General features: G+C 36.6%; 1 protein-coding gene and 1 long non-coding RNA gene across 3 annotated transcripts in view; both read right to left on the bottom strand.

Annotated features, from left to right (window-relative positions):
- LAMA2 (laminin subunit alpha 2) overlaps positions 1-27,139 on the bottom strand; it is a 542,322-nt gene that overhangs the window by 350,105 nt on the left and 165,078 nt on the right. For both annotated transcript variants that reach the window (XM_070557039.1, XM_070557040.1), the window contains exon 4: positions 15,175-15,417. In XM_070557039.1, the coding sequence (XP_070413140.1) occupies positions 15,175-15,417 (243 nt within the window). The remainder of the gene's footprint in view (positions 1-15,174; positions 15,418-27,139) is intronic.
- LOC139073410 (uncharacterized) lies at positions 1,904-7,983 on the bottom strand. Its single transcript, XR_011522111.1, has 2 exons — positions 7,709-7,983; positions 1,904-2,151 (listed from the first exon to the last, which is right to left on the bottom strand). It is a non-coding gene; the product is annotated as an uncharacterized lncRNA (long non-coding RNA).

The following is a 27,139-nucleotide window of genomic DNA, read 5'->3' as shown; positions in this document are numbered from 1 at the left end:
TCAGTATTTGTTAACAGAAAAAATAGCCAAATGTTGAGGACTACTCATTTGCTATATAAACCCACAAAATTTATTTTTAATATCAAATCATTTGGTTGTTGAACTGAGACTGTATCCCAGTCATAGTTTTGATGTCCTATCTTTTTGGCAATGCATTTGTTTACTGGTGATTAATGCGGGAGCTCCTCTACCAAAGCTAATTCAACACTAAAGTTTATCTTGTTATAAGATGAATGGATGCAACCTAACAAATTATAAGGAAGAACAAAATGTTTTTCATTCACTGATAAAAAGAACAAGTCTAGAGATAAGAAAGAAAGCAAAAGTAAATCATTACGATTATTTTTTTCTTCAAAATGCAATAAAGATTTTTTTCCTTAACATAATCTTCAAAAATTTGCACCAATATTTTTGCAACGAGGTAATATACCCCAAAGAGAATAATGGGTACTTGTTGTAAGTTGAATGTCAAGTTTGGAAATATTTGAAATGCCTCTGAGAAGGTGGCAGCTGTCACTCCTGATACAACTAAGATCCACACGTGTGATCATGCTCCATGTATAAGGGTACTCGGATGTGTTCGTATAGAAACACAGATATACACACACATGCTTTGCAGTCTATGAGCCAAAATGAATCAGTTCCCAACTTACTAGCAACTAACCAAAACTTATTACTAGTAACTTCACTTTCCATGTAGTTCCCCATGGCACCTGATGTAATGTCTGGTTGTTCATATGAAAATCCTATTTGCTATTCTACCCACCACCAAAAAATAAGAAACAAATGCAGTGACTCATTTTTAGCTTAATATTCACCATATTAGTAACACAGTGAGGAAAGACCTTCACAATATAACTAGTATAAATTATTACAGTTATAAATTATTGTTTCTGTGAAGGGACTTGAATTCTCTTTAGTGCTTTTTCTAAAATAATGTGTGCAGGTGAGGTTATGCTGAGGACAGTTTAAATTTCTGCAAGTATTTATATTCGTCCTTTGGCATACATTAGATTAAACCACATGAAACTGCATTTTTATTGACTAAAAATAGTCAAATATTGTCAATTTCATGTAGCTCAACCTAATAGTAGGCTTGGTTTAGAAGGCACTTATCTGTTGAATAAGAAAATAAATAATTCTTATTACTGAATGAAGCTGAAGAACAAATTTACACAGGAGAATTTAATTTTCTAACTTGTAATCTTGCCAGGGCTGCCAATCTCCTTTGCAAAATGAGTATCATAGGATTTTTGCGACCCATGATTAGAATTTAAATTGCATGTCTTATGTGATTCCCCGGTAGCAGAATTCAGCAAAGTTATTCACTTACGTATTTCTAATGAAAATATTTGGCTGCAGTCAGTTGGCCATAGTGCAAAACAGTACACATCCCCAGGCTAGAAGGCTTTGCAGTAGATTTTTCTCCAGTTTTCCTTTCATAGCAGGGGACCTGGTAAAGCAGGTGCTGATATCTTTTTAAGTTTGCTTGTAAAGTGGAATCATAGCCATTCTACTCCTGGGTTACTTGTCTCAAGGACTTTTGATGAGAGCTCCAGTGTTGCAATAGTTTCCCTAAGGATCAGAAGCTTATTTTAATAGCTTCAAGATCCTTCGTTGTATTTTCAAGTATACTTCTGCAATAAAGGTAATAGTACATTATCTTTCCTATGTGAGACTGATTAACTGACACGGCCTTAGGTTTTTCCCAGTAGAGATGGTGGATGGCACTTAATTATCCACCCAGTACCACACAGCCCTTGTGACCAATCGTAAATACACATTTAGAAGACGGCTGATTGGACCTGAGCATTCAGTTTATGATGCAGAATGATTATAAGATTTGCCATCAGAAGATCTGAACTGGACCTGGACCAGGGATTAATGAACATTTACCACTATGTGAGAACAAACCAGTTATTTAATGTCCGTCTTTAAAATGAGAATGATAAATATTTTGGCTTCAACCGTCTCCAAGGCTTTGGTGAAGATCAGATGAAAGAGTATATGACAAGTGCTTTGAAATCGATGGAGCACCATACACAAAATGGTGTTGCCAATGTTATTGATAACAATAACAGTAGTTAATCCACTAATCTTCCTTCCTATGAGATTCACATTTTAACGAAAGACTTGGTCCTCACTTCAGTGCTGTGAAAAAAATGATAAAATATCATCAAATCTAGCATGACCTGTCATTACATCATGGGATGTTAGCTTAGAATTTCATACTTGATTTTACAAACCACAAGATGAGTTTCAGTGGCCTCAAATGCTTCTAATAATATCTAGTGCGTTTAATAGTTCTTTTTTTCCCTGTTTCTGCACACAACGAATATTATTCCTGCTTCATAATTCTGTAATCTCAATATGCTTTAGAATTGGGACCCAAATAACTGACAACAATTTATAATTCCCAGTTCAGAGAACTTTAACATAGGCTTTTTCTGTGACAAATTGCAGTGAGTTTAAGTGGAACTTGGTTTAATCCAGCTTTCTTGAAATTCTTCTATAAGGTGCCAACATAATTAAATACTTGTGCACCTGTCTTCACAGTATTTATGTGGAAGAAAAGCATTATTGGATGGATAAGCTAAAGACTACATAATATTAAATTGTATTTCCTTCTTTGTTGATTTCCTTACATAATAGTGATTTTAGAACTGACCAAAAGTGGAGCACATCAAAATATAGTGTCCTTCATACAAAAAATAACCAGTCTAAAAAATGAAATCTGAAATTTATTCAGATGAAAACTGAAAAAGTTTTGAAGAAATGTCCAAAAGACTAGCAGATTAGTAAATTTAAGGGTATAGGGGGCTGTCTTTTCTGACTATAAGATAGATAATGTCAATACAGTCCAGATAAGATTTTACCTAATTAATTAATTAACAGTAAAAGTAACAATTTGAAAGAATTAGCATGCGCCACAAAAAAGAAAAACACAAATATTTAAAGTTTTGATGGAACAAAGAAACGTATTCACCTGGTCCTTTGCTTAACATTTTTAATATAATTTACTTTAAGATGGGGATTACTCTATCTTTGCCAAATGTAATATTTGATATACTTATCTATTTGATATACTTATCTATAGCTTGGAAAAATTAATACCTTAGAAGTCATTTAAAACCTTGGTGCTATAATCTCTCTTATCATGTGCACAAAATGGGTCCATATTTTCAAGAAATATAGTTTTACTATTGATATTAATATCCAATATTAAAGATTCCAAAAAAGGATTAGGGTATTTGAGAATTTTATTTTTAAAAGTAATTATGATATTATAATGGATCTCAAGTCCATCTAACATGGCATTGTGTCCTTTCTTTCTTAAGGAAATGGGCAAAGAATTAAAAGGTTTCTATATTCAGAGAGCTTTTGGTAGGGCAGTAAAGCTTGTGGTCAAATGCTGAAACATGCAGATGACGCTTGAGAAGTCTGGAGTTCTAAATGCACCTGGGCTACTCGATAGGGGTCTGTTGTTCATTTAAAGAGTAACCCCCTCTTATGGACTGCATGTCTGGGGCCTCCCAAAATTCATATGTTGAAACTCTAATCACAATGTGATGGTATTTGGCAACAGGACATTTGGGGATAAATAAGTCATGAGGGTGGAGCCCTCATGATGATATTACTGCCTTTATAAGAAGAGACTCTAAAGAGCTTCTCTCTTTGCCTTCTCCACCATGTCTTTGCCTTCTCCACCATGTGAGGAAACCAACAACAGGGTCCTCACCAGGATCCAACCATACTGGCACCTTGATATTGGACTTCCTAGCCCCAGAACTGTAAGAAATAAATGTTTGCTGTTTAAGCCACTCAGTCTATGGGATTCTGTTATAGCAGCCAGAGCTGAGTACTACACCCATATAGAACCAATGGATTCTGTCCTTAAGATGCTCCTGGTGAGAAACCTTACACGATTTGCCAATGGCCTATTTAATATGGAGTGGCCCCTGGGACCCTCCATAGACTGGAAGACTCATTCCATAACCATAGCTGGAAAGAAATTATAGCCAATAGCTAATGCCATATTGGATGAAAATTAAAATAAAAAGCATTTTCTAAAATTCTTTTTATATAGTTTCTATTAGGTCTCTTGAAATGTGATTCTTATTAAAAATCAAACCAGATGTGTGTTTTAAGGATTCTTTTCTGAGTAAAACCTGAACCACCTTCCTTATGTGTTTAAAATATTTGTTCAATATTCAACCATTGCATATGGTGAAATTTTAGAGGAGCAGCTTGTCTTAGGAGTCTGGAGAGTAAAAACAACCTTAAAAAGTATTTTAACAGTTATGCTTATAAATTAATATTATCTTGAGATCTGTTAGTCAGTGGATCTTCTGTGTTGCTTTAGTTTTTTGGGATTTGATATGGAAGAGAAACTGTAAGTTTTGGGAGAGATGTTTTAAGGAGAGCTGAAAGGGCTACTGATGGTCTAAACAGAGGGAGAGAAGATACGAGGCTCTTCCTAGGGTGGGTTACGCTTATTGTGCTCTTTACAATCACATATCCTGTTGCCACTGTGAAAGTAATAAAAGCAATTAAACATAAGATGTACAGAATGATATTCAAACAATAAAAGCACAAAGTAAGCCAAAAATAAAATGATCAAAAGTAATGTAAAATGCTATAAAATATAAGCTACAATAAAATTGATGAAATTACAAGAAGTCATTTTAGAAGTCAAAGCCAGATTTTAAAAAATTTAAAAGACAAAAAAAAATTTCTGACAAGTATATAACATAATGGGAACTCATCAAATTTTAAAATAAAAATTATGTATATATATATATATTTGTTGTTGTTAGGGTCATCAGGTCGACTCTGACTCCTAGCACCCCTGTGGACAGCAGAGCAGAACTCTGCCGGCTCTTTTTGCACCATCATCTCACCTTCTGGTGCTCTATCAGACAATGTTACTCACAGAGTTTTCACATTTATATATATTTTCATATTTTATATACTTATATAACCCTATTCATATGGTTTTCATATACATATATATGACAATATGAAAGAAATTTAAATAATTTACCAGAGCAAAGTTTGAGGAAGAAAAAAATACATGATAAATGTAAATATGCCAAGGTAGAACTCTTAAAACCAGAAATTAAAAATCATTAAAAAAAATAAAAATCATTAAAAAGGTAAAAAATAAACAAGATAAATAAAAAGGTTAAGAATACAAGGAAGCAGGGGTGGGCCTTGTGGCCGAGTGGTTAAGTTGTCACGCTCCGCTTCAGTAGCCTGGGGTTTCACTGGTTCAGATTCTGGGCACAGACCTAGTACCACTCATCAGGCCATGCTGAGGTGGTGTCCCACATAGCACAACCAAAAGGACCTACAGCTAGAATACACAGCCATGTACTGGGGGGTTTTGGGGAGAAGAAGAAAAAAAGAGAAAGATTGGCAACAGATGTGGCAATCTTTTAAAAAAAAAGATTCATTAAAAAAAGAAAAAAGAGGCGCCGGCCCCGCGGCCAGTGGTTAAGTTCACCTGCTCCACTACAGCGGCCCGGGGTTTTGCCAGTTTGGATCCTGGGTGCAGATATGGCACCGCTCGTCAGGCCATGCTGAGGCGGCATCCCACATGCCACAACTAGAAGGACCTGCAACTAAGATACACAACTATGTACGGGGTGGGGGGTTGGGGGAGATAAAGCAGAAAAAAAAAAGAAGATTGGCAACAGTTGTTAGCTCAGGTGCCAATCTTTTAAAAAAAAAAAAAAGAAAAGAAAAGAAGAAAGTGATATTTCAAAACAACTACCATATTCAGTAAGAAGTAATTTACCCACCAAAAAAGAATAAGAGGAAAGTAAAGAATCCTTTCTTAACTTAAAACATTAAAAGACTAAATCCCAGGGGCTGGCCCAGTGGCTCAGTGGTTAAGTGCACACATTCTGCTTCCGTGGCCCAGGGTTCACTGGTTCCGATCCCGGGTGTGGACATGACACCACTTGACAATCCATGCTATGGTAGGCGTCCCACATATATATATATAAAGTAGAGGAAGATGGGCACGGATGTTAGCTCAGGGCCAGTCTTCCTCAGCAAAAAGAGGAGGATGGGCAGCAGTTAGCTCAGGGCTAATCTTCCTCAAAATAAATAAATAATTTTTAAAAATAACAAAAAAAAGACTAAATCCCAGGAAGCTAAAAACACAGGCAGCAGCCGCCTGCCTGGCGTGTGCACGCTCAGACAGAGAGAAAGCAGGGCCTGCCAGGAGGTGGGAACTCCTGCATTTACGGTGCCCACAGATTCTCCAGAAAACCTCAGACACAGAAGAGAATTGTTGTTCCTGTGCCTTTCTAGTGCTCAGAGGACTCACTGGCTTCAAATCACAGCTCCCAAAATTACTACCTATGGAAACCCGGACAAGTTATTTGACCTCTCTGTGACACATTTCCCTCGAATGCAAAATGAGACATAACTTAGTACATGTGAGTTGATTCTCGTAAATTCTTAGAGTAGCACAGGTCACAAAACCACTGCGTAATAAATGCTCGCTATGATTACTATTACCTTCCTGGCCCCGGGCTAATCCACATCAGCTCTAGAGACCCTCATCTTTTCCTTCTGGCCCTCTCAACTTCAGCAAGTTCGCGGTTTTCGCTTTGTCTATCCCTTCAGTCCTGTTTAATCAGCCCCACCTCCTCTAGTGTTGACCCCACAAAACAGCATGCATGGCCTTGCCACTTCCTTGTGCCCCACTCTCATTCCAGGCTAAGCCAGCTCAGTCTTCCCGCAATTAGGGTGGACTTAGACCAATGTTAACTGTTGAACTAGAGAATTTGCTCTCATATTATACAAGTTACAAGGAGGCAGTATCTTAAGTGACTTAATTTGATCCTCATTATAGTCACGTGAACTGGCTGGAGCACACATGGCATAATTTACTCGTCTGCCCAAGTGCCATGGTGAATCAGTGCCAGAGCCATATCTGAGAGCCAAATCTAGTGAACACCCAGAAGACAGCAGGCTGTGCCTTTGTGTCTCTGCACAACCCTGCCTTCCCTATCCAGCTTAACTGAAGCTTACCCTTCTGTTCCATTTTAGTAGATCCCAATAGATCCTATTCCATGACACTGAGATAACCAGGTCTTAAATAACCGGGTCCTCAAGATTCTATATTGTATGGTTTCTCCGGCCTTCATGGCTTTTCAACAACACTGCATTAATTTAACAAGGATTTACTCATACTTTATTGTTGAGGGGAGTCCATAACATTATAATATTAACAGAAAGGAGGAATACAATCTTCTTAATTTTATCTTTATTTTATTACAAAGGTGTGTTTTTTAACTATAACAAAACAAATATAATAGAATACCTTAAATGAATTATGGATTTTGTGTGTGATCCCAAAATATTTCAAGTGTTCTATGTATCCCAAACGGAGTTGAAACATTCTGCTATTTTGGAGGCCACCATGTAAACCTCATTGTAATGAGGCACTTTCATGTTGTTGCTCCAGGCACTAACTGGCCTCATGCTAATCAATGCAAGAATTATTTTTAGAGAAAGGAAGTCTAAAATCCCAAATAATTATTTCGTAAATTTCTATTCATAATCGATACAAATTAGTGATACCCTATTGCTTTTCCATAAAAATGTAAGTGCAAGGGTAATTGAGAAAGGCTAATTCCTCATCTCCATTCTCGAATTTCCACACGAACTCACACATACAATCATTCTATACCTTTAACAATAGTACATCAAATAAGGATCTTGGAAACGTTTTTAGTATTGTGTTGAGTTTGTTTCTTCATTCTCCAGTGTTTTCAATTCTTAGGATCACCATAATGTCAGGTGATGAAAAGAGGAAAGAAATATTCTGTCTGTGTATATAAAATTCTGTCACATAGGAAATAAAAATAATATCAAAGCTCTACATACAGTTTACAGGAAAAAAAAGTGTCTTCAAGAATTAATGATGGTTTCTCCAGGGATTTTTATACAAGCCTGCCATGTTCCGGAAGCAGAATGAAAGTGAATGGAAGTTCTATTTGAGTTGCCGTCCAGGAGAGTGGGAAGTATTGTGGTAAGAGGGAGAGGGAATCTTATGTCAATAACTGAAAGTTCTCTGTATGAGGAAACTGAAGCAAGAATTGCTATGGTAACCATGAATATTTAGTGAGCACTCTAGTGACAATCCAAGAAATTAAAAGGAATAATCCCAGTCACAGAAAGGGAAGAATCTCATATAATGGGAAACATTTCTTACAATGTTAATTCTAGGACCCATAGAGCAGTGCCATCTATAACAGCCCCATCCTTGTCAGTATTATTAACGTGATTCTCCTCTCTCATCCACCCGTTCAACCATCGATAACCTGGCTATAGCTCGAAGTTCATTTACTCAACTCAAACCCATCCAGAGATTCAGTCCTCCAAAGACAATCACGTTTCCTGACGGAAAAATGTTAGTCTTTTTCTTCCGTTAGAACGACTGAGACTCTCCCCCTAAATAACTGATGATCTGTTCTGCTCCAGGGTTCGGGAAGGCTAGAAACACCCGAGCAATAAGCTGGGAGGAGGGACATCAAAATCACCAGGAGTACTTGTTTAAAATATACATAGAACTTCCTGAGCCCTTCCCAAATCTGCTGAATTAAAAGCCCTGGTCCCAGAAATAGCTTTCTTTCGAACGTCCCTGGTGAATTCCAAGGAAGGCCAAGGTAGGAGGAACTATTACAAGTGTAGTTCTCGGCCATGCCTCCAAGTGTCAGTTCTCGTTAGCAGTTCTCAATAGCATCTTGGGGCAATTGCTTTCCACAGAGGCAGCACTTTGGCTGATAGTAGCTCTTGGTGGAGTAGGCTCCCTGTAGCACTGCTAGAGAGGCATGAATATGTAGCTGTTCCCACTGAAGCTTTTCTCTTTGACTGGCCTCAAAGTAATGGAGATCCCCTGTGGTTTGTTGCTTTATACTCCACAACTCCTATTTGGGAACTCAGGATTGTTCTCTCAAAGCAAGGTAAAGAAGGGTCCACGTTGAGTCCTCTCTTGGCATTGATGATACAAAACTGCCTATGTAAAATGAAACTCTGAAGACTTTTGCTCAAAACCTCCTTCTAGTTACAGCCTGGGTAACAACATATTGGCTCATAGTATCATCCCTCCATTGTTCTCCATTATCCCTCCTTTGCCGGGCCCTGAGATTTGATGATCTCACAGCTCAGAGAGAACTTCTCTTCTCCCTTTGGGGACAAGCCTAGGATGCCAGAATGCAGGACTGATCTCTTTCTTGGAAGTAGTTGAACCTAATTATCTAGGGGACTGGGTAGGTGCCCTAAAGCACCCATTTGGTGAATCCACATGATTGAGACTTGTTGATCTCTCATAGGCAATGTGAGGTGAAGAGCAGAGAAGGGGCCAAGCCAGAGAGTGGGGGGAAAGAGTGGGGGTGATTGGAGCAACAAATAAAGTTGAAGAAACAAGCAGAGATGATCTGTTAAGATTCAAGAAGCCAGAAGGAAAGGCTAAACGGTCTCCAATGATGCTATGGACAGAGGGCAGTATTGAATTTTATATATAGAAGCTGAAGTCAAGAGCTATGACAGGCTTTAATAAATCAATAAGGAATTTACCTTAAGTATCTTTCAGATCTAAAATGATGCACTTTTCACCTGAAATATATTTTTAGATGTTCTAAAACACATGCCTCCAAAATTCTCCAGGCAAGTGACAATGTAATAAACCTGAAATATATTTTTAAATGTTCTAAAACATTTTAAATGTTCTAAAACACATGCCTCCAAAATTCTCCAGGCAAGTGACAATGTAATAAACCTCAGATTCAATAGATTCAGTGTTAGTCACAGAAGATTATTTTCTATTAATGTTCTATACCTATAACAAAAACATTATTGCTTAATTAGTGTGTTATAACTGAGACATTTTGATTTCATAATGCCTTGTTTCATGAGTGGACCTTAAAAATACTCTAATTTCTCTTATTCTCTGACTTAAAATTATATTCAGAGGGTATTGTGAAGGCCTGGATGCAAATGATCATTCAATGCTTAGTCAAAAACATACATTTCAAATCATGGTGAATATTTCCACACTGTTGTCCAAAATAAAAATCTATCTAGAAGCATAATGACTCATAAACCAATAAAAAAGGAAATATACAAGAGATGTGCATATAAAAATAAATGAGCGATGTAGTAAGAAAGTGTTTCACTTCTGTGGTATTCTTCCCACAAACCCAAAAATCCCAGTTTAATCTTGAGAGAACATCAGACAAATGCAAAATGAGCCATATACTACAAAACATCTGACCAGTACTCTTAAAAATGATTGAGGTCATGAAAAACCAGGGAAGATTAAGAAATTGCCACAGATTAGAGGAAACTAAGGAGACACAATGACTAAATGCAATATAGTATCCCAAATTGGACCCCAAAAGAAAAAAAATAAACATTAATGATAACATAAATGAAATACGAATAAATCTGTCATTTAGCTAATAGTAATGTATCGATGTTAATTTCTTAATTTTGACAAATGCATAACGATTATGTAAGATATTATCCTCAGTGGGAGTTGGGTAAAGGGGACATGGGATTCTCTGTACTCCTCATACACTTAACATGAATTTAAAATGATTCCAAAATAAAAAGTTTTAAAAAATGCATATAAGACTATGCTTCTGTTTATAGTAAATTATATAATTAGCGCCAGAACTCTCAATGATGACAACTAGACCAACTGGAAATAATATATAAAAACATTTATTTAAAGCCATCTGAGAGCTATCAAGAGAGTGAAGAATCACCTTCTCAATATCAGACAGAAGAAAGATGTCTAAAGGGGTAATTAGTGTATTGTGATAACTTTTGTCCTGGGGGCATTTCCCTGTCCAGAAGACATAGCTGAGAGACTGAGCAGTGCTTTTGACAGCCTTGCTGTACTAAGAAGACAAAAGTTGGATCCCAGGACTTGTACGAGTGGTACTTTGATAAATTCCACACACTTTGGTTTGTACTCCAAAGACAGGAAGCCTGGGAATGAGGGTAAACTGGAATTATAGATGCCGTCATTGAGTTATAGCACAGCTTTGAGGCATGTAAGTGACCCAGAAATTTGAATCTCTAAAATCAGATTAAGACTATCCATATTGCCATTGCCTGGCAGAACATCAGAAAATACTCAGAAGGTGAAGATACTACCTTAGGCCTCAAATTATTTCTACACTCAATTTTTCAAATACAATTTCTATTATGCAAAAATAATCAAGAATGTGAGGATATAAGATAGCATAAAAAAGAATCAGGAGATGAAACAGAAATAAAATATATCCACGAAGGCCAGATATTAGAATTATCAAGTAAAAACTCTTAGATAATTTTTATTTTATGCTTAAGAGATGAAAATAGAAGATTCAAAATTTAAATATGAATTTTTTATTAAATTAAAATTTTAATAGATACATAAAATTTCAATATAAAACTAGACACTAAAGTATTTGAAAATGAACCAGAGAAATTCTAGAACTGAAAAATATAATAAATGAAATTAAGAAGCTATGAATAGTTTCAATAGCAGATTTTATATAGCTGAAGAGAGAATTAGCGAACTGGAAGTAAGCCAGAAGAAAACATCTAGAATGAAGAATAAAAAGCCAAAAGAATGAGTGTATACAAAGGAGACTATAAGATACATGGTGTACACAATGAGAAGTTCTAAATTATGTTTAAATGTCTTTATAAAGGAGAGAGAACATGGAAGGAGAAATATTTGGAGAATTAATGGTTGAATTATTTCCTGAACTGATGAAAGTCATCATTCTGCAGATATACCAACCAAATATATCCCAACCCAGAAAATACAAAGATATCATCTATAACATCATTGCCCATAGAACTTCATGCAGTGATAGAAATGTTCTATTCTGTGAAATCCAATGTGGTAGCTGCTAGTCACATGTGGCTACTGAGCACTTAAAGTGTGGTTAGGCAAGTGAGGAACTAAATTTTAATTTAATTTGAATTAATTGAAATTTAAATAAGCACATTTGGCTAATGACTATAGTCTTGGGCAGTGCAGATCTGGAGCATCGTAGTAAAACTACTGAAAAAGAAGACAAAAATAAAGTCTTTTAAGAAAAATCAGAGAAAAGACATACAAAGGACAACTATTAAATAGCTACCTTTTCAACATAGACAATGGAAACCAGAGGACAATTAAGTGTGTCAAAAAAGTGTGACAATTATTAAATAGCTACCTTTTCAACATAGATAGTGGAAACCAGAGGACAATTAAATGTGCAAACCTGGAATTCCATGCTCAATAAAAATATCCTTCAACAATAGAATATTTGAGGTGTATTCTGTTATAAGCCTATTTTGACCCATAGGCCATATTGGAGATGAATTTGCATGTTGGCCTTGAAACCTTTGAGATACTAAGACTTGTTTCTGGTTTCCCTGTATTCTGAGAAGTCATCTTCTCAATGTGCCTCCTTGGGCTCACCCAGGGAGGATTTACTACTCTCTCTACACCCTCCTGTTGTAGCACTTATACTATCATTTTGCATTTACTGGTTTATGTGTTTGTTTCTCTTACTTAACTGGAACGCTAGTCTCTGAGATGTTTTGGATATAAACATCTAATAATTACATTTCAGGTGGTATTCAAAAGTGCATCATTTTAAAACTAAAGGTTAATGATAGTAAGATTATTTCATAGTCACTTTTCTGGCAAACATTGGAGACAAGAATCCATTCCCATGTGTTATATTGTAAGTGATATCCAAAATTACGTAATTTTAGAACAGAAAGAGAACTTAGGACAATTTATATATTAAATTAATTCATGTATTAAAGGAATTCAATCTTAGATTAAGTGACCTGCCCAAGGTCCCCCAAGGACTGGAGCCAGGACCAGAATGCAGGCTTCCAATCTCATGTGCACTCCTCTCTACCACGATATCTCAGAATTAGGACTCTTTCTACTTAAACTGAATCTAGCATCTCTATGTCTCCTGTAAACCATTTTTGAGTTTAGCAATTATCAATTTTTTAAAAATCAACTTCTAGTCTTTACTAGAGTATGAAAGAAATGTTAACCTGGGAGTCAGGGAGCATGGATTCTTATCTCAGCCTTGATACCAGTTGAGCTGGGAGTCCTGGAGAATATCACCTACCTTCTCTGGACCTGTTTATTCCAAAAAGTAGCATGTTTCACAGAGTAAGCTATATAAAATGAAGCAGATATCCTAAAAGAGCTCTGAATTTAATTCTTATTCTTAAAAATTAGCATTCTACTTCAAGTATTTTGAACTACTTTTGGTTCCTCAACTCATCCACTTTCCTATGAAAAATAAATAAATAAGGAAACATGTCACAGAGAAAGTTAAATAAGTTGTTCTTAACAGTCACCATCAATGAGTAGTTTTTACTGAATGTCTAGAGGGAAAATAAGGTAGCCAGTTAAACAAACAAACAACATATCTGTTTGTTCCTTGTTAGCAGGTTAACATGGTCTAAAGAATGAAGAAACACCATCAATGGAGGGAAAGCATGGCTTGGAGATGTGTATGTAATACGTATGTTGCATACCTATCTAGGCACATTTTATAGTGTTGAGCCAATTTCTGAACTGGACCTTTTTTCTTAAAGGTAAAGAAAAGCTTTATAAATATTACATAATTATTAGTCTTGGATAAACACTGGATCCAGAGGAAAATAATAAAAATTCAACTCAAATTATTCTCTCTGTAATTCTCTCCCTACTTCCATATCCTCAGGCCAATCTGGCCAGGAATTAGATGCCTCTGGGCACAAAGCAGGTTGAACAGCTGTTTAACTCACTGCATTGACTCTGCCATTTGGCAGATTGAGATTACTGCTGGGAGCACCATTTGGAAATTTTTTCCCCAAAACTGATATTTTTGAACATAGAATTTGAAATACAGTAAGGCACCACTATACATTCATAGAATAACAGTGCCTAAAAAGAGTGTGATAGATTTATATCAAAAATCTAACTTTCCCCCAGAAGTGTTTAAAGAGCTAACTCTAGATTGCCTGAGGTGGCCATGATAGGATACGAAAATGGGATTTCTGAACATGTGAATGCAGAACATGATACTAGTTTCAGGTGTGTGAACTAGTGAGGAGAGAATATCAAACATGAGTATAAATAGAGATATACATAAGCAGGTAGGACAAAAGGAGGAAGGCCACGTATGCTGTTGGGACAGATTAGGGAAATATAATTAGAGAGTCCAAGAAGGTCACTCTGTCAAGGTTTGGGTATTTGAGAGGCTATCACTACTACTAACAACAACAATAATAGCTATTGTTATTATTACAGCAGCAGCAAACAAAATAGTTAATGCTAACAGAGCGCTTGATGTATATGTCTGTCAGCATTACTCCAATGCTTTAAATATAATAATTCTTTTAATCTTGTTGACAATCATACGAAGTAAGAACTATTGTCACTGTTTCTAATTTATGGGAAATGAAACTGAGGCACAGAGGATTTAAGTCACTGGCTCAAGATAACACAGCTGGTAACCGGTGAAGCTATGGTTTGAATCTGTGGCTTAAACCTATGAATGAATCTAAAATCTTAACCATAGGATAAAAGATGCTACAGAGAAGTGCAAGACTTTTAAATCAAGCATATAATTAAGCATATTAACAAAGCCTGACCAAAGGAAAGAAACCCAACTGTAGCCCTATGTGGTGACAGCAGAAAAACACACAAAGACTGAGAGAATTTCCTTTTATTTAGGTCCTTCGTGTGAATTACATTTTTCCCAAATTCACCACTTTTGTTCCCATCTTCAGAACAGAGTACACACAGATCTAACGTTTCCTTTAAAGTTTCAATCCTTTTCCAACCATTAGCAATCCTCATTGTCAGAAAAAGTCCCTTTATATGTAAAATTAATTATTGACTTTCCAACTTAAACCCATTTCCTCTTCTCTGATCTTTATTGGAGATGGGAGACACATTCTAGATGAAAGTAGTTAAAATTCTAATCACTCTAGATTTTTTTTCCTTTTTATTTAATAACTCATTTATATGTACTTCTGCTAAAGCCTATTTTAAAATCTCCCTGACATTAATTACTGATACATTCAAGTCTCTCTGACAGGCCTATTTTACCATTGTAAATGTACGTATGGTGAGCTTTCTCATCTTACCTCTCCATTCTCTAAGGGGTGTATCTTGGAGTAAAATGAAGTGCAGATGACCTCATCGTCTTTGGCGTATGATGGCGGGCCCGTGCGGGGATGGATGTTGTAGAGGGTGAGACACTCTGTGTCGGTCACAGCATGATACTGCCAGGGCTTGTACTCCACATCATCAAGCGAGCGTTCCAAAATCCAGTTTCCAGGCCGAGGGGAGTTAGCTGCCTTCACGATCACATACGCAATCTGGAACACCTGCGGAAGAGGGACAACGACCACATGTAACTTTGAGTTCCAACGCATTCTCAACATTTTGTATCACATGTAAGGCTCAAAGCTACAATAGATTTTATTTCAGATTTTATTCCATAACTTCATTATGTTCTCTGAAATGATTTTACTGTTACATGTTCATATTTTATACCTTTTTGCTAAGATAAGATGTTTCATTTTGACAGCCAGGCCTTTAAAAGAAATGGTTAAGATTGGATTTGAGTTCTCTAACAACTCATGGACATCATTTCACCTAATTTTTAAAGTTTCATTATATTCATGATCACAGAAAGCATTCATGACCTCCCAATTTACTTACTGTGCTGTGTTAGCATAATAAGTATGCACTAAAAATTCCATGTGAGGATGGTGCTTGATAGTTTAGAAAACACAGTTACTTACGTCACCTAATCCTCGGGAAAGAACCACTTAGACGGAGTTAGTGTGGTGCAGCAAAAACAATATAGGCTTTGGAGGCACAGTTTGTGTTCAAACTGTGGTCCCAGCATTTATGTGACCTTGGGCAGAGTATTTTACTTTTCCAACTCTTAGCTTCCTTTTCTGCAAATTAAGGTCAATAACAAGTACACTACTGAGAGAAAATTTGCATTAAATGAGGTAATATATGAAAAGTCCCTAGCAAAGGACTTGGGCAATCAATACTCAATAAATGTCAATTCCTCTATATCCCCAAATAGAAAATAAGGGAGAAGAAATTCTAGAACATGCAGACAACTGTTTTAAACTGGAACAAATTAAATAAAAGGTGTCTGTACCTTCTATACAAGAGGTAAATATGTTAAAAAAAGGAAATAAAGAAAGGCGTCAAGTTACTAGAAGTCAACAGAGTGACAATTGAGGGGAATCTGGCAATTTTCTATTTTCAAATCTACATAAAATTTGGAAACATGAAAAATAATATTCTGGATGTTTTGTGATAGTGCATATGTGTGTCTTTACCGATGCCGTCCAAAAGAACAACGCACAAACATTATTCAGTGACATTTAAATGTAATGCTCTGGGTAGAAAGAGAGATACAAGCTAGTTGAAATTACAGGCCCACCATCCATGGATTGATAATATATTGTAATAATAAGACATACAAAAAATACACTAGTAATAAAGCAACATGGTATGTTCTGGTTAGTAAATGCTATGAGATATGAGGAGCTTGCCACTTCTAAGTTCTGGGAGATTGGGGTCATTGGAAGGGTACAACTAGGAGAACAGACCCACTACAATGTGATGAAAGGGGCTGCTGGGCTGCAGAGGATATTCTGACAGGAAAGTTCTAGAAATAAACTTTACCTGCTTCATAGTTTTGACATGAGATCTTCATGAATACATGTACAGTGTCTATGGTAAACTCTAAGGGACTGAATTTAAAAATATGAAAATTTGCTCTGCGAGGGGTAATACAAGTGGCTGTGATGCTGCCTGTTGCGAGCTTTACTAGGATGCTCTTCTACTTGTGTGCAGTGAGGGGAAAATCGTGAGCCATCAAATGATTGAAAGCTGGGCTGGTAATTGCCTCTTCGGCGCAGTTGTGGAAAAACTGCTGGTTAAAATGTTGAAATGCTCCACTATTTGTTGATAAATCGCTGCTGAGACCATCTGGTTAACCTCAGCATCCCAAGGAACAGCCAAGACAGCTGCTCTGATTGGTTTGGGCTTTGATCGTTCTGTTTTATTGAATTTGACTCCAGGTAGGAAACATTATAAATTTCTATTTACAGAGGTATACAGATAAGTATAATTGCAGATAGATATGTGTGCGCATATAAATACTTTAACATCCTTAGACATTTTGGGGAAGGATATACATGAACTGTTGAAGCTGTGATCTCTGAGGTTTGGGAATAAGGAGTCAAGGAGAGGAGGAGAAGAGCTTTTACTGTTCATCCAATATCCTGCTATATTAATTGTAGTAACATGTCTTAGTTTTCAATAAAATTATTTTTTTAGAAAAAGCAAAATAAGTATAAGAGAAAGGACAAAAGTAGGAGTAAGATAGAACATACTCCATCAACCATTATACAAAATATCTGCTGTTTCTGCAGTTTTTAGGTGTTATTCACAAGGAATTCTTTCTCTTAGACACTCCATATTCAACAACTCATGCACATGGAATTTCTGTAAAAAGAAATTCGCTGAGGAGCATCCAACTTGATTAATCTGATACAATGCAGAGAGATAGTTGTCTCTACCATAAGTAGAAAACGCTCTGATCTTAATTTCTGGTAATTCTAAAGTATTCATGAGAAGGTCTGTAAAATGATAAAGAATACAAATAACTAAATTGTGAGCTCCTAAGGGCAGAGACTATAGCTTTTATATCTTTAAAGATGTCACAATCCTTATTATAACTCTTTTCAAATGGGGGCATTCGATATTTATTAGATTTCGTTGAACAACAGAAATCAGTGTAACACGCTTCCATCTATTAACTTCTATTAACTCAACACTGTTTTTCCTGTTTGTTAGAGCTTGAATCCCAGGCAACACTAGCATATTTCATCACTTGCAAGAACTAAGACAAATATTGCTTGGGTGTTCATCTTATTATCTCCCCATGAGCTGAGAAATTAAACTCTTTTACTCTCTGTTTCCCAGTATTTCTTTTCCAAAGTCAAAACTATGGAAGAGATAACGAGATAATGAACACAAAGCAGTGCATGTTCTCTGGAAAAAAGAACTTACGTAAATATTTCAAATTCGCATCTTTCTTTCCAGAAAAAAATTGTACAGAGATATTTTTTAAATGGAGAACAAAAAGAGAAATAAAGCATGATTAGAGATTATAGGTACCCAAAAAGAAAAATAAGATACACTAAGATTATGGATAAAGAACTTTGTTTGGAAAGCAGCTCAGCAAGCAAATATAGGAAGAGGCCAAATTCTCTCGGAGTTACAATGTGGATTTATGACTGGGGAGCTTCTGTGTTGGCTCTGGAATAATAGATGAAATCCACGAAAAAAAGTTATGCTAGAGATTCCACAGGCTCTTTCTATAACGCCAGAGAACAGGCAGCATTAAGTGACATGGAAAAGCAGGCACTGCCTTAGAGAATATTAGAGGAGTCCGATTTCAAAACAGTATCGGTTTTTCACTTATTTTCTACGGATTCTTTCACATTTCATGCAAAGTTAATTAAATTACTTGGCATGTAGTATTTTGAATAAACTTCTAAAAATGTGGTAGACAGCATTATTGAAAAACACAATGAACAAAAGTATGCTTTGAAGGCGTCAGAGAAAGACGGAAAATTTAACAGTGATTTTCTAAGTAGTCCAAAATTTTAATGACCTTAATAGAATAATTCTCTAAGGTACCTCTACTACTTTTATTAACTATGTCTTACATTTTCAGTATAAAGACTCTTCAAAATCAGTAGTTACAAACCTTGCTTCCAGATGAATAAAGCCTCCACCTATATGGGGTGTAACAAAGAAAGCAAACCCTTCATTATAAGAAGTACAAAAATGCTGTGATGGCTAGGCTTCGATGAACCTTAGATATCTGCGCACAACACCCAAATTTTTTCTGATGGAGGGCCCTTTTTACAAACTTGGTGTCTGAAAAAAAATCCAAATAACTTTTGAAATAACCCCAAATATATGACATTTTACTGTAACAAAGAGAATTTTCTATTTCATTGTTCATTTGTATGTCACCTAACAAAATATCATGTAATTACTTCACTGATGCAGCACTAAATTAGACGTTCCTGCTATAACAGAGTGTTAAGAACTTAATTTCATTTAGGGTGGAACTTGAGAATAAAGTCTTTCTGAAGAATCTTTTAGTCCCAAGGTAACAAGTAACATACAATGACCACCATATACAGAGATGCTTTCCAACCTTTTCTCATCATGGCTGAGATAAGATGATGTTGGTGCAGCCCTGGGGCAAAAGGAGGAGACCTCATAGCCTGAAGTGAGCAAGCTCAGAGGAAATCTGGGTACTCTCGACACTGCCCTGGGGCTGAATATCTTAGCTCACCTACAACCCATGTGGGTAAGTCTGACATCCAGAACCCATTTCTAGCCCATGCATTGCTGGGTCTGGATTTTTAAAAAAATATTCTCTGCTATGACTCTCAGGAACCCACTTTATCCAATTTCTAGGTCCTCAGAGGAATCGGAGATCTGGGAAATGCTACCAAAGAGTATTGTGTTCTAGAGACTTTACTGAGACTTTTGAGTGTCATTGACACACAGTTAAGAGAGCCAGGTCAAGGTATGACTCCTTAATGTTGTAACAATGCCATGAGACCTCTGTTTGCTGTAGGCTGATCCCCACGAAAGTCATAAAAATATTAGTGAAGGCCACTCTCTCTCTCTATGGAAGATAACACTTATCCTTCTCACAGGACTTGATCTAAATTACTCTCTTCCATTTCTTCTTTCCTAATCGCTCAAGAGAACATGTGGCCATCTAATTTCTGCCCACTGTTGAGCGCTGCCTCTCTCCCCACATTATTGCCTGTCTTTTAACTTAGAGCAAATAGTTGTCCACATAACAAAATTGCTTAATTTTGAAAGCGGTTTTGCAATATTCTAGTACCTGCTCTTGCCGATGTTATGGATTTTAACATTTCCACATGCTGTGAGGCCAACTCTAATATATTTTGAAAACTCATGTGTCTTCTTAGTTCTAATAATGTGTTTGCCAAATTCCCTTATTTGTCCATATAGGTAGACAGTCTTTCAGAAAGCAATGAGAGTTACGCAATACCAGAACCATAAAGTATCCCAGGAATCATGAGTTTTCAAGCTTAGCACCCATTGGAATAATTTGGGAAGCTTTATAGAAATGTGTATATGACTCTGTGAGTTGATGGATGCAGTTCATGTCATTATCTGTTCTTTCACCTGAGACCTCAAAAGAGAGAATAAAGAGCTAAAACAGAAACCAGTAACAACAAAGAGAAGAGACTGAAGAGAGTTCGCTATTTTTCTGGAAGGTCCATGAGAGTTGGCTGATCAGGGAAAGGAGAGGTCATGGCCTAAGGTACTCAGAGAGGCTGTTGCCCCCGGAGAAGTCCAGTAGAATGTCACAGTGACAGGTTTGACCAGAAGCAGGGGTCAGAAGTGGGGCTGAATGTAGGCAATTCATCAGAAGTCTGGATACAACAGAGGATTCACTCAAAGACCCACCCTCAGCAAACCACATGCAGCCAAGTTCTTACTCCCCAGCAAAAGTTTCTGAGCAATCGCAGAAAACAAGTGGCCCACAATAACCTTAAAAATTCTCCGAAGAGATCATCATACAGATTTTGATAATACTATTACTGGGTCTATGTTTGAATCAAGCTCCAAAAATAAAAAGCTTTTAAATGATGATTTAAACTTTAAAAAATCAACCTGGAAATACCTCTGATTATTACATTCTGGGTGAGTTTTACGTCTCTTGTACATTTACACTTACTTCGATAGACCTAGAATAACATGGTGGGGAGTCCAGAAGGACAGTCCCTTTTCCTGCCTGCACTTTCTCTCAGACACATTCATTTACAATAATTTCACATACTGAAATGTTTTGTAATTGTCACTAAGTTATAATGCGCAGCTCATTTATTCTCTCCGCCCCTCCCCAAGTGTATACGTACTACAACTGCTGAGTGTGAACTTAATGAGTTGTAGGTAAGCAAATGTGCCATTGCCCCTCAGGGGAAGTGGCTCCCATGTCGCCAGAGAAACAGCAATGTTCTGCCTTCAATTAAAACAGATTTTTTATACTCATATTAAACTCATCTGAAGTTTATACATTTGAAAATGAATTACTCTACCACTTCAGAATTTCTAAGAAACAATAATCTAACGGATGACTAATGATAATCCCTTGAAGATAAAATGTTCAATTATTTGTTGAAATTGTTTTTAAAAAGGGTTTTAATCAAGACCTAACTACTCATGGGAAAGTATTTGAAGCATTTCTCTACCTCACTCTGCAGGAAAGAAAACCTCAACTTCTAGCTCTGAAAAATAACAAGTTACTTTTCAGCTCTCCCTCAGTTAATATATAAATGTAAAGCAATTTCATTTTTTCATTAAAAATATTGGTTTTGTTTTCCCCTAGAGCGAGGTAAGTTGATTATAAAGTTGACTTGGAAGAAGTGACAGCCAAGAAAACCTGAGATGGAAGAACAACGAATGGAGGGACACGCTGTTAAAAGAAAAAAGCAATGTGGAGAAAATTGCAGTAACACAAATGCTGCTGCTTATGATGAAGGAGGCCCTTTTGAATTGATGGCTCTATGGCCACTAACGGTCATCAATGGCCACTAAAATCCCCAAAAGAGAAACATGTGGACATGTTCTGCAGTATGATGGAAGCATGTAGCACTATCTACAAAGTACTCGTGTTAAAAAAGTGGACCTGAATCAGAGCAGGTGTCTAAATTTAACTATCAGTTTACAGGTAGCAGAGGAGCATGTAAACAGCACCACAGGGATACAATTAGCAAATCCAGAATGTGAGAACCTCTATTGGACAAACAATATGGTTTCTTCAAAAAATAAATTGCAAGGAAATAAAAAATAATGAGGTTATAGCTTAAGAGAGGCTTAAGAGATACCAAACAAATGCAGTACGTGACTTCAGGTGTATCTTGATTCAATCAACCAACTGTTAAAAAAATTTTGGAAGCAAATCTGATGAATTTGAATACTGACTGGATATTCGTTAGTATTAAAGAAATAGTAGCAATAGTATTAATTTTTAGGTGTGACAACGGTTTTGTTTACAAAAGAGCCATATCCTTCAGAGAGACATACTGAAATATTTATAGAGAAAGTGAAATGCATGGCATTTGCTTCCAAATAATCTGGGGGGCGGGGTAGGGAATGGATCAGTGTAGAATTGATACAAGGGTCATGAGTTAATTCTTACAGGTGGGTGTTGGCTACGTCTGGGTCTATGGTATTCTTCCCTACACTTTTGGGTATGTCGGGAAATTCTCATAATCAGAATAAAAAAGATTACTAATACATCCCATTTTAATAAACAAATGATTCACTTTCACATAATGATTTTACCAGTACTGGTAATTTACTGCTTGCTCTTAAAGAGCAAATATTTAATGCATTTTTTTTATTATCTTGATAAATGGTTAACTCTGCTTCATACTGTGACTATATTGCATTATGAGCTCAAGAAATATATCTTAAGAATCCTTTCAAATTATTTATCAACTCTAAAGGGCACTGCAGGCCCAGAAGGTATCAAAATTTTAGTCCAGTCTTAAGAAAACTAGTAACACGAGTGAATGGAATTCAAATTGGAATGAATAAGGTCCTCCCTCAGCTTATTAATACATTTAGTGCTCCATGCTTCATTAAGTTGCTATAATTTTTAACAATGTTAGCTGTAGGTAAAACTCAGACAAGCATTTTCCTTCTTTTTTGCACTGCCCTTGACATCTATTTTCTCCTCACATATTTCTCTCTCATCTGAAACAATCTATGGTTTCAAAAGATTGACCTGCCTCCTGTGAACAAGCCATCGGCACAGCACGGCTCTCACGCCAGCTACTGGTAAAAGATCAGGTAGGCTGAGTCCCCCATAGAACAGGACAGTCCTTTCAATGAAGCCATCACAGAACATATATTGGTGTGAATCACAGACAATCGGAAATGTGACAGTTTAAAGCTTGCCTTCTAAAAATTATTCACCCTGGAGAAACACTCGGCATTGCTTTGTTTTTATGCTTCTATAGTTACCAGGGCAAGAAGACCCTATGCATTCTCCAATTTATGACATTGCAGACATGAATGAATCACTCTAGTTCAAAGCATGTGGGGAATAATAGCAAAGATTCGCAGTGATGAGAAGAGTTAGAAATATAATGTTAACAGTGTAGAATAGCAAATCAAAGACAGAATGAAACTTTCTGATCTTGGTTCACGAATTCTTTCAACAGATCAGAGTCACTTAACACTTGTTCAATTTCAGCTATTACAAATGAAATAGCATCAGCTATCTTTCTGCTTATATATTGTCCCACTTTCTTGTCCTCTAATGACCTTCTTAAATGTCAGCTGTACCCTGTGTTGTGGATGACTTTACTACCCCTTCCCTATTTAACCCCTTGTAGCCCTTGCACCACCCACCTACTTTAATCACTTTCAGAAGAGCCATCAGTAAACTGGTTGGAAAATTCATTTTTTTCTCCATCTTCATCTTCTCTGAAGTCTCTACAGATTTTTTCACTATGTTGTTCTCTCCCTTTCTGAAACTCTCTTTGTTTTTGGAAAAATGATATTTATTTATAATTTAGGGATTTCCAAAAAAGAAAAATATGCTTTCCTCATGCAGCTTTTTGCCTAAAATGGAAAGAAAACAATGGGAGAGGAGGGCCTGAAGACAGAAGGAGTATTCAGAAGACAGCGCTTCCGAATTTCTCTCCAAGCCCTGGGTGGGTGCTCCCACTGCGGTCCTTTTTAATTCGGGTTTCCTTAACAAAGATGTGTCCCAATGTTCTATTTCCTAATAATCTTTTCCTTGAGGAAAGTAACATTTTATTTAGTGCCTAGTTTTTGCCAGGCACCTCAGCATACAGAAGTTTGTTTCTGCTAACAAGAATCCTATGAGATAAGTAGGAACTAATTAGAAAATTGAAATGACAGTGGATAGGTGTGGTAGACAGAATAATGACCCCTCAAAGATGTCCATATCTTAATCCTTGGAACCTGTGAGTATGTTACCTTACCTGGCAAAGAGGACGTTGCAGATATGATTTAGTTAAAGGCCATGAGATGAGAGATAACCCTAGATTATCTGAGTGAGTCTGATGTAATCATAAGGTCCTTAAACATAGAAGAGGGAAGCAGCAGAGGAGGTTGGAGTGATGGAACACGAGAAGGACTCAACCCATTTCTGGCTTTGAAGATGGAGGAAGAGGCCATTAACCAAGGAATGCTGGTGGCCTGTAGAAGCTGTAAAAATCAAGGAAGTGGATTCTCCTGCGGAGCCTCCAGAAGCAAATGTACCCTGCCCACATCTGGATTTTAGCCCAGAAAGGTGCATGTCAGACTTCTCACTTATTAACTGTAAGATAATAAACTGTGTTGTTTTAAGCCACTAAATTTGTGGTAATCTATTATGGCAGTAATGGAAAACCAATACACTAGTTGACTTGTTTCACTTCACGTAACTAGCAAATTATGGAGCAAGTTATAGATCCAGTTGTGTGTAATTTTGCTTTTTGCATAATAATACCTTCCATGTCCATGAATATTTCAACTAACTCCTTTAAAGATAATTCTCACATCTCAATTTCTAACCTAACCAGATTCTCCCATCCCATTTTATATTTCTAACTAACAACTGAACATCCCTTATGACAATTTATTTTTGCTTTATAAAGAAGCAATTTTGCCCTTGTTTTAACAGCAAACCAAAAACTATAATTTGTTAGCGGTAGAAACTGTAGAATATTCTATAAATGCTTTTTAATGCCTTACACATAGTAGATTCTCAATTATTTTTTAAATTCAGTTGAATATGTGATCAAAAATGGAATGCCACCTCTGATATGATTTAAGGGACCTCTGGGCTGATCTCTACAAGTACCGAGAGGGTGAACGTCCCTATCCACCACACAACATTGATAGGTACAGATGACACATCCCTCATTAGTGACAGAGGGAAAGTCTACCAGGATAACAATCTGAAATATGTCTAAGTCACATATTCTCCCTCTGTACTGAAAATTTGCAAAAGGGAGAATTCTGCCAAGGTTTGTGAAGCTGGCTTTTACCCCAAATTTTAAAGAGGTGATCTCATTTGCTGGTGAAGTGTCTAAATGAAATGAAAAACAAGAAAGCAGCAGAACCCGATGTTATTCCAGCTGCAATTTAAAAATCAGGATAGGAGATGACACTCAAATAAAGAGACAGTAGCCCCCCCCTTATCCATGGGGGATATCTTCCCAGACCCCAGTAGTTGCCTGAAACCATGGATAGTACCAAATCCTACATACATTATATTTTTTCCTATATACATACCTATGATAAAATTAACAAATTAGGTACAGTAAGAGATTAACAAGAATAACTCATAATAAAATAGAACAATTATAACACTTTACTGTAATAAAAGTTACTGTAGATCTTAGCAACCTTGGCTTATGATTTTTTTTTCTTTCCTTATTAAGCCAAGAAATTTAACCTTTGCACTTAAAGGAAGCTCTTTCCAGCTTCTCTGCGGCATAGCCAAATTGCCAGAATCACTACTCCCGCGCTTTGGAGCTATTATTAAGTACAATAAGGATGACTTGAACACAAGCACTGTGACAGCACCACAGTTGATCTGATAATCGAGATGGCCACTAAGTGACTAGTGGGCGAGGAGTATATACAGTGTGGATCTACTGGACAAAGGGATGATTCATGTCCCAGGTAGAATGGAGCTGGAGGGCTCAAGATTTCATCACTCTACTCAGAACAGGGAGCAATTTAAAACTTATTAATTGTATATTTCTGGAATTTTCCATTTCATATTTCAGACTGTGGTTGACCAGAGGTAACTGAAACCATGGAAAGTGAAACCATGAATAAGGGAGGACTACTGTGTAGATATTTTCTAAAACCTGAGTGTCAAAAAATTATGACAAATATGTCTGAAAAACTACAATTTTAAGAGGACATATGATAAAATTCTTACAACCACCACCCTGCATATTCTTCAATCTCTGTATTCCGCCTAAATTTCAACTGCTTCTTTTTGAGATAGAAAAACAGTAAATTATGACATAACTTTGGTCATGCCGAGTCAAAAATGACACGTGAAGAGCTGAGAGCTGGATTTCCAAAGCTCAGAAAGGATCTGTAGCACACACAGACAACACCGAGAGAGCATCTTCTCTATGGCCCCTTCACAAACAAGTGTTTTGCTTTGTGAGCATCTTTGACTGCTCATGGACTTCCCAAAGCTCTCCATGTAGGACTAATTCATTGGTTGCACCAAAGTAAAAAGTCTTTCTTTTATACCCTCACTACTAGAGAAAATCAAGTCTAGTCAAACTAGGACTCATGGTACAGGAGGGGAAAACAAAAGCTTAAAAGTGACGTAGAACAATTTTCTAACATTGAAATCCTTCCCATTAAGCTGATTATGAATGTCACAAAAAGTCATGTTTAAAGTTGTCCAGGAAAAGAACAACTGATTTTGGATGCTTTCTGTAGTACCAAATGTCCTGCTGTGAGCATTCTATCAGCTCTTAACATGATCAGTTTATATAAAAGCCTTCACTAGAAAAACTCTACATGCATTTCCATTTAGAGTACTTCAAAATGTTGTCGTATTCTGATGCTGAAATCACTATTCAATAGAACACTTAATCACAATGTCTAGAAACAAATCACAAAGAACAGTATGTCTTTAGGAAACAGGAGCAGTATTTCACCAATATGGAATCAAGCTCTTTCTCATTTGTGATACCGAAGGCATAAAACATAATGCGTGGGCTTCTTGAGAAGTTTGATTGACTACAATTACTCAACATCAAATGGTAAAGCACAAGATCATCAATAGTTAAATTTGACACTGTAAATTGAATCCATCTAAACAGCAGAGGAGGCCATTCTTCCATTGCTTACCTGTTCAGCAGAATACACCATTAAGTATCATCACAAATAGAAGTGAAGAAGAGCCATATGACTATTAAAATTTTTGAGTCTAATCCTTTTTGTGTCTAG

This window comes from Equus przewalskii, chromosome 9 (genome assembly GCF_037783145.1).
Source record: "Equus przewalskii isolate Varuska chromosome 9, EquPr2, whole genome shotgun sequence".
Classification (NCBI taxonomy): domain Eukaryota; kingdom Metazoa; phylum Chordata; class Mammalia; order Perissodactyla; family Equidae; genus Equus; species Equus przewalskii.
The sequence above is the reverse complement of the archived record's forward strand: the minus strand, read 5'-3'. Positions and strand labels throughout refer to the sequence as shown.